Consider the following 8,362-nt stretch of genomic DNA (forward strand, 5'->3'; position numbering starts at 1 on the left):
AAAAAAATAAAAAAATATATAATTAAAACATCACTAAAACAAAAGGATTTTGTATGTTTTCTATTATACTCACAAAGATCTACTCCCATCTTGTGGTCCCATAATTACATTGAGGCCAGGTTTCATGATCCCACTGTAAACACAAAATTATACTGGTTGATCTTTTATGTAAAGGTAGCTATATTAGTTTAGGGTCTGTGCTGAACATGCTATTGACGTTGAATTAAATTATACACAGAAAATAAGTGCAAACTCATAAAATTAAAACATTATTAGAAGCCTATTACTTATCAAAGCAATAATACTTATCAGTTGCTAGTGGAAACTCATGAAAAATGCCTCAGATATCACAAACCCTTGCTGTTTATTATTTAAGGACTTGTCTTCTGTGAAACATGTCACATCTAAGATAAGTGCTCCTTGAAGCAAGTAGCAGGTTCTCATGAAGACTCCATTACACAACAGCCTTTATGTGCTGAGTATGTAATAGCTTTTTGCTAATGTCTGATGATTAAAATATTCAAATAGGCCTACTTGCTGCCTCATAAACATCTTCACAAGAAAGCAATGATTCATGGAATATGAACAGTAATGTAATTACTACTAAAATAGAACCAAACCAAAATCAGTGCATCTTAAGTAGAAATCCAAATACTAGAAAGAAACATTCAGAGGACAGGAGAGCATTGCCAAGTAACACTCAAACCAAAACCAAAACACCATTTTAATCAAAATAGAAAAGCTAACTACACACCCACAAAATGATGATTTCCTTCCCTGATAAAGAGATTAACATCCACTCAGTATACAATTGGGAGACATCCCTCAAGTAGAGGACATTATTTATTGATGTATAGGTACAGCACAAACCAAATTATTTCCAAAAAAAAAAATAAAACCCTGACCGATTGATTCAGCATAGTGAATATTCAAACTGAAAGAGGCGTAGTCTTTTATTCTTATAGAAAACTTAGCTACAACAGGCAGGGGAATCTCAGGACACTTGCTAACCAGGCACAACCAGCAGTGAAAAATGAGGGTCTCTGTGTGTAACACAGTAGAAGGTGAAGACCAGTGCTCAAGGTTGTCATCTTATTGCCTTGCGTCAAGGTGTGTCATAGCATCCACACATCTGCACATATGAACATATACACTTATACACAAACATAAATACACATATACATATACACACATAAACCCACACAGTTTATAGATAATAGAGAAAGTTTGTGTGTTAAAATGTTGCTGAGTGTTGTGGTCTCTACTTCATGTAGGTACCTGATATTTGATAGTCTTTCTATCACACTTGTTTTTTTATAAAACTGAAAGCAACGCTGTACTGTTTCTTGGTAGCTGATGTTATGAAAACTTAACACAGCCTCTCCAGTCAATGTGTTCAGGTCACTGGTGTCCATTCCAAGAAGGTCATTGGGATTTCTTTCTATTATTGGGATTGCAACAGGCTCATTATTGGAAGACATCTTAGATGTCTTCCTTCCTGTAGAAGGAAAGGCAACAGTAAGTTGATAGTCCACACAAACAACATTATTATATAACATACCACACTTAAGGACTGTTTAAACTGTGCAGTCTTAGGTAGATTCCTTCCTGATGAACAGTTCATATGGCTGTGATCACCCACGGGCCCATTGAGAACTCTACATAACTAAGTACATAGACTCCCCATAGATACCAAATTCCTAAGAAACAAATGGACAAGTAGAACACAAATATTATTCATATTCATAAAGGAAGAAGGCAACATATGAGGGGGCAGATTGGTTTACTTCAAAAGCATACTATGATTAATATAAGTTCAGAGGCAGAACACATAACCACCATCACCACATGTCAGTGTGTGCATGTGTTTGTGTGTGTAGAATGTATACATGTGTACGTGTGTGTGTGTTCTATTATGGGATATGACATAATAAAAAGTTGGACTTACACAGCGATCTTGAGACATTTTTGACTATTTGCAGCTTCAGACTTCACCTCTGGTCATCAGGCATCTTTAGACAGCCAAGAAGATGAACTGCTAACAATGACATCGTCATTGCTATAATGGGTATGTTTAAATTCTAGGAAGATTCAGATTTTAAAATGACAGGGATAGGGATGCCAAATCAATAGCTAAGCAGCTTAAGACTTTCAAGGAAAAACAATACAAATGAAATTTAAATGTCTCACATCACAAGTTATGAATTTCTGATGGAGGAAGGTCACTGGTTAAAAAATAAAGAAACTGCTTGGCTGGCCCTCATAGGTTAAAACATAGGTGGGAGGAGTAAACAGAACAAAATGCTGGGAGGAAGAGGAAGTGAGCTCAGAGGCCGTGCTCCCCTCTCCTGGGCAGACGCCATGGAGCAAGCTGCCAGGTCAGACATGCTGAATCTTTCCCGGTAAGACTGATGCTACACAGATTATTAGAGATGAGTGATCGGGATATGAGAATTAGCCTGTAAGGGCTAGAGCTAATGGGCCAAGCAGTGTTTAAAAGAATACAGATTGTGTGTTGTTATTTCGGGTAAAGCTAGCCGGTGGCAGGAGCTGGATGGCGGAATGAAGCCCCACAGCTCCCACAACAAATGTCTCCTTTAAAGTAAGACCTTTAGTGCACTGAGCTAGTGAAACAGTTTAAAATGCCATCTTCAACACAGCCAGATTTCCTTTCTAAGAGCTGACATCTTGGGTGATGAGCTCCTGCCTGTGAGGGACCAGCTGCTCAGGCAAGCCTCCTCCAGGAGCATCCTTAAAGCAGACAGGGTGGGAGCAGCTGTGTGAAGAGCTCTGATGACAACCAAAGCATCCAGAGTTGAGGGACAGCAACACTCAAGCCAGCCCCTTCCTGCCTTCCCTCCTGCCATCACCCATTAAACCTCTCAAGTACAGGGCCAACTTCAGAAAAGACTGGAACACAAAACCTGCTAAACACATCCACAAGAAGACCTGTTATTCTTGAGGAAAATTATTAGCAGTCTGTCACCAGAAAAACCTGGAGCCTCAGAAAAATGGCATGCTCTAAACCCTGTGTCTTGAGATCCCAAAGGCTTAGGCTTTGAGAATTAGAAAAAAACAAACTATGGGGTTAAATCTGTGCTACATCAGTGTGTTCTACTCAGGAATTGCTGGAAAATGTTAACCCCCTCCTGTTCAAAACATGTCATCTGAAATTTTAGTCATGAATTTCTAGGCATGGAGTAAACAAGACTAAATATTCCTAAAGTAAGAACTTAGAGGGAGATTCACAAGTAATCCAGACTGCAATTAGCAATCATTAATAATATGACAATTGATTGCCACATTCAAAGACAGAAAGAAAGGAATTACATATTTCTTATCACAAGACACAGAATCTATTTTCAAAACAATCATAATTAAGATTTCAAAAATGCATTCATCAATCACTTAAACACTAATAAATTAAAAAGGAGAATGAGAGAAACTCACGACTGATACTGAAATGAAATCCATTCTGAATGAGAATTATCATATGAAAAAAGAATTTCCAAGTTGGAAAGAAAGAGAGGTACACAGAGCATAAGGCATGTGCAGGACTTGACTAATGAGTCTGAAGTTCCTATACAAGAACCCCTGCGACAGGAGACAATGCAGAAGACAACAGCACATGGAGAAACACGGGCCTTGAGAGCACAGGTCAGTGCATGTTCAGCACGTGTGAGGCCAGGGAGCAACTCCAAGGTGAAACAGACGCCTGGGTGACCACAGGCTGGCAGGAGAGACCTACCACTCCCCTGAGACTTAAATCCAGCATAGGTATTTGTAAATGGACACTGCCCAGTCCCAAATAACCGACTTAGAAGCTGAATATGAATTATGAATTCTCAGTTGATAACTCAGGCTTGTTAGTAGGCACCTCTTATACTTAAATTAACCCATATTTCTATTTATGCTTTACCATGTGGCTCATGACTTGTTACCTCATTTTTTACACAACCTGCTTGCTTGGTAGCTAACTGGCTTCTCTCCTGCCTTTGTCCTCCTTCTTCCCTCATTCTCAGGTTGATTTTCCCACCTAACTTCCTGCCCAGTTACCGGCCTGTGAGATTTTTATTAACCAATGAGAGTAGTATATATTCATAGGAAAAGGATTGTTACACCGCAATTATTTGACCTGACTCTGTCTCCTCGTGCATGGCAGAGTGGTAATGGGAATAAATGCACTGGATCAATGTCTGCCACAGGGATGTCATGTGAAAAACATGGATGGATACACATATGTCATCCACATGTCAGACTATTGAAGAACAAGGCATTCATAAGCGGCATCAACTTTTTGCCTTTCATTTCCCAGGCACTTTCGTTTCTTCTGAGGCTTGTGGTTTTTGGCAAGTGTAAACTAGTTCCTTCTGATCCTAACGATCAATATTTCTCTCAGATCACAGAATGCATTGACCACAATGACACACAGTGTCACCCATAAAGGCTTCAGTGGTGCAAGGGTTAAAGCAGAGCTGTGGATGGGAAAACAGAGCTGATACACATGCAGCAGAGAGAGCTGTTCTGGAACAGGGTGGTCAGTAAATACTCAGATGGTTCAAGGCACAGTGTCAGTTCAAGATAAAGAGATACTGGCTTTGTGGGAGCCTAGGCAGTTTGGATGCTCACCTTACTAGACCTGGATGGAGGTGGGTGGTGACTTCCCACAGGGCAGGGAACCCTGATTGCTCTCTGGGCTGACAAGGGAGAGGGACTTGATTGGGGGAGGGGGAGGGAAATGGGAGGCAGAGGCGGGGAAAAACAGAAATCTTTAATAAATAAATAAATAATAATAAAAACATATAAGAAGTGGTATAGATGATGAGGGACATGCCATATGAAACCCACAAACAGTCTCCCAAAGAAACAAAAAGTAAATGGATTCAGCATCTCCTCCCCTCAAAATTTAATGTAAGTCATCACTCATTTACAAAAGGCAGAATTTAACCAATACTGGGAAGGGGAGATGATGGTGGATACTGCTCATTTGTTTCCCTGCCACCCAGACCTGAAATAAACATACAGAAACTTAAAAAAAAAGATAATGTGATGGTTCAAGGGGCAGATTGCTCCAAAGCACAGAGCTGACTCCAGGCATAAGGGATCTGAACAAATGGGAGCTCAAGTGGGTCATTTCAATTAGGGCTGATCACGTGAGCAGACATTCTGGAAACCGAGTTGAGAATTTGTTGCCTTGTACCCATCTGGTAATACACACATTGGGTGACCTGATGATGGCTCAGTGTGTATGATCCAAGGGAGGGCCCACTTTGGGGTTCTGGGATGGTTAAGAAAACAGACTGAGAAAGCCATGAGGAGCAACTAGTGAGCCATGTTCCTCCATGATCTCTGATTCAGTTCTTGCCTGAGTTCCCACATGGTTTCTTTTAGTTGGTTGTGATGTGGAGTGTTAGCCAAATAAACCTTTTCTTCCACAAGTAGCTTTTGATCACGATGTTTTATCACAGCAAGAAAAAGCAAAGTGCTAGTGAGCCAGCAAACATCTAAGATGAGAGAGAAAGAAAAGAACACAGCAATTGAAAGGAAGACAGAAAATCAGAAGATAAAGAGAAGCCCACCAAATTATAGGATTTCATTCAGTACAAACATTCAACAGTAACTTAAATATAAGTGGTCTCAATTTTGGAGTAAAAGATGAAACTGTCAGGCTGAACTGAAAAGCAGAAAACAATGACCTATTGTTTATTGCAGCAGGAAACTAGCTAGTTAGTGACGCATATGAAGACTGAGAGTGAAAGGCTGGAAACTGCATTTTAAGTGAACAGACCCCTAAAGCTCCACGCCTACCTGAGAAAGCAGATATCCAGCCAAAGTTGGGAAAAATAAAAATAACTACATGTTAATAACTGGAGCACTCCATCACAAACTTTTAACAAATCGAAAAGGTAATTTCTTATATCCTATCAGATCATAATGACTTGTAGAAAAAGTCAACAGTGATAGAAAGCACAGAAACACATGGTGAAAGAACACTGTGTTTTTGCAAGCATGGTCCAGCATATGCAAATTAGTAAAAGAAATTCAGCACGTAACATGATCAGGGATAAGTATGATATCCTAATCTCAATAGATGGGGGAAGTCCTTAAGAAACTAAACTCATTCTTGATTACAGCCCTGAACAAACCAGGAAGAGAAAACTTACACCTGCACACAATAAAGGGAACTGTGATATTCCTACCAACAATATACTGATAGGGAATAACTTGAATCAGCTTCTCTAATGCAGGATAGACCCAAGAGTGACCATTCCTCAACTATTATTTAATACAGAGCTTGGATCTTCAGAGAAATAAAATGAGAGAAGAAAAAGAGTGTTACAAACACGTAAGGAAGAAGTCAAATTACCCTACTTATGGATGAAATGCTTATATATGCAAAATCCCACTGGGCTGCAAGAGCACTTGCCTAGCATATGGAAGGCTCTGGATTTGATCCTCTGAACTACAAACCAAGAAAAGGGCTCTGAACCACCTAGGGTCCAGCACGAGGTCTCTGCAGGTAAATGTACTGGCTGCACAAGATTTGTAAAGAATACCTTTGTAATCAGAGCACAGGAGGTCTCCTGGAAACTAAAAAGCCAGCTACCCAGGAGCACCCAGCATGGAACAAAGTACAGGAGAGATCTTCTCAAAAAGTTGGAAGAAAATAACTGACTCTCAAAAGTTATCCTGTGATCTCCACACACATTGAACCTGTCCCTAGTAATCTTTCCTCTTCCTGGCGCCCTTAACCGCCCCGACACACACAGAAAATAACCGAGAGAAGCTGTGGGAAAGCATCTCTGAATTAAATAAGCGGAGAAGATTAAGGAAATATGCTTGCACACCTCTGAATATTCCCATAGCCACACAACTGTGCACTGTAAGTCGGTGAGGTGTGTGATGCTAATTATACTATTAGAAAGCCATTTCTGTTCCCCATACTCACTGCTGTCCGATGCAGGGGAAGAAGAGAAACCCAGGCTGCTGCTCAGCTTGTCCTCAGCCTCTGCCTGCATCAGGAACTTCAGGGAAGGAAAGTGAGCCTGGGCGGAGCCGGAAGAGAGGAGTGGAGCTAGCGCCACCTGGTGGTAAGCAGATGATTCTCTTGTACTACGTTGTCCTGAAGCCTCCAGTCTGCACTGAGCCCTAAGTCAGGACCACATCAACTGGATTTTGGGGATCCAGGCCCCAGAAGAGAAAAAAGGGAAGCAAAGACGTCTTTCTGTCTGTCTCTCTGTATTTTTTCTTTCTTTTTTTAATAGATTGGCGGTGGAAGTAATAAACAGAAGGTGAGTATATGCTTAACACAACAAGGGACAAACAAGCGGATCAAGACAGCCGAGGGAATGGCTTCTTAAATGCCCACGTTGTTAATATAAATTGATTTATAGCTTCATTTTGTTTCAGAAGAGACAAATTGAGAAAAAATTCACTGTTCTCAATTGTAAGCCCTATAACAGAGAAACTTAGGCAGGAGAATTTGGGCTATGGGTGCCTGAGCTAAATATCGAACTCTATCCCTAAAGAATAAAAAAGGGGAGGGGGGACTAAGTGCAGCCTGTTAGCCTGCAGTCAGATGGTGCAGTGTGCAGTGTAGGACACTTCACGGACCAGAGAGCTAATGTTGAAAAGTAAGTCCGTTTCATACTCTGTCAGTCTTTTTAACATTCTAGCATGAATGGGAGGGTCACACAATCCCTCCCCCTATTCTGAGGAGCTGCAGACAGGTGATGACTGCCAGGAGAGGGACAGTCGGTTTTCTTCAGGAGTGCGTCCTTGGCATGTCGACTATCCAGAGAAATGTTCTACTCACATGTGTTCATGGGCAGCAGTGACTGGACTCAGTGGGTTATTGAAGATGGGGAGGGAGAGGAAGGGAAAGGAGGGAGGGGAGGGGAATAGGTGGGGAGGGGTAGGAAGGGAAGCCAAAAGAGAACAGGGAGAAGCTGTTGGGAGGGGGATTTGGAGGAAAATTCTGCTGTAAAGTAGCAGGGGTGAATGTGATTAAAATACGTTGTTTCTATGAAGTTTTCAAAATTCTCAAAGAATAAGAACTGTACAAGTTTTTTTAAAAAAAGTTAATTTTCATTGGAGTACAAGATGCATACAGAGAATGTACAGGCTGTACAATGGCCTGTCTCTGTAAGCATGAGGACCCAATTCAGATCCCAGCACCAGGTAAAGAGCCTGATAGTGGGAGGGGGAGGCAGGGCATCACCGGGGCTGGAGGATCAGACATCCTAGGTCATCAGAAAGCCCTGGTTTACTCCTCAGGCTCAGTGTGAGAGTGTCTCTCTTAGGGTTCTCTTTGTTGTCTAGGTTCTCTGAGATTGTGAATTGTAGACTGGTTTTTTTTTTT

General features: G+C 41.1%; 1 protein-coding gene across 4 annotated transcripts in view; it reads right to left on the minus strand.

Annotated features, from left to right (window-relative positions):
* The window catches only part of LOC101996620 (ATP-binding cassette sub-family G member 3-like), a 161,782-nt gene that overhangs the window by 69,628 nt on the left and 83,792 nt on the right, over positions 1 to 8,362 (minus strand). For 2 of the 4 annotated variants that reach the window (XM_013350918.1, XM_005359627.2), the window contains exons 1-4: positions 6,950 to 7,029; positions 1,949 to 2,081; positions 1,279 to 1,498; positions 74 to 133 (exon numbers count right to left, since the gene is read on the minus strand). In XM_013350918.1, coding sequence (XP_013206372.1) covers positions 74 to 133; positions 1,279 to 1,481 — 263 coding nt within the window. In that variant the 5' untranslated portion in view covers positions 1,482 to 1,498; positions 1,949 to 2,081; positions 6,950 to 7,029. Of the gene's footprint in view, positions 1 to 73; positions 134 to 1,278; positions 1,499 to 1,948; positions 2,082 to 6,949; positions 7,030 to 8,362 lie in introns of those variants that run through there. The other 2 variants (XM_026785006.1, XM_026785007.1) reach the window with 2 other exon arrangements.

The sequence above is a fragment of the Microtus ochrogaster genome, linkage group LG1 (genome assembly GCF_000317375.1).
Source record: "Microtus ochrogaster isolate Prairie Vole_2 linkage group LG1, MicOch1.0, whole genome shotgun sequence".
Taxonomy (NCBI): Eukaryota; Metazoa; Chordata; class Mammalia; order Rodentia; family Cricetidae; genus Microtus; species Microtus ochrogaster.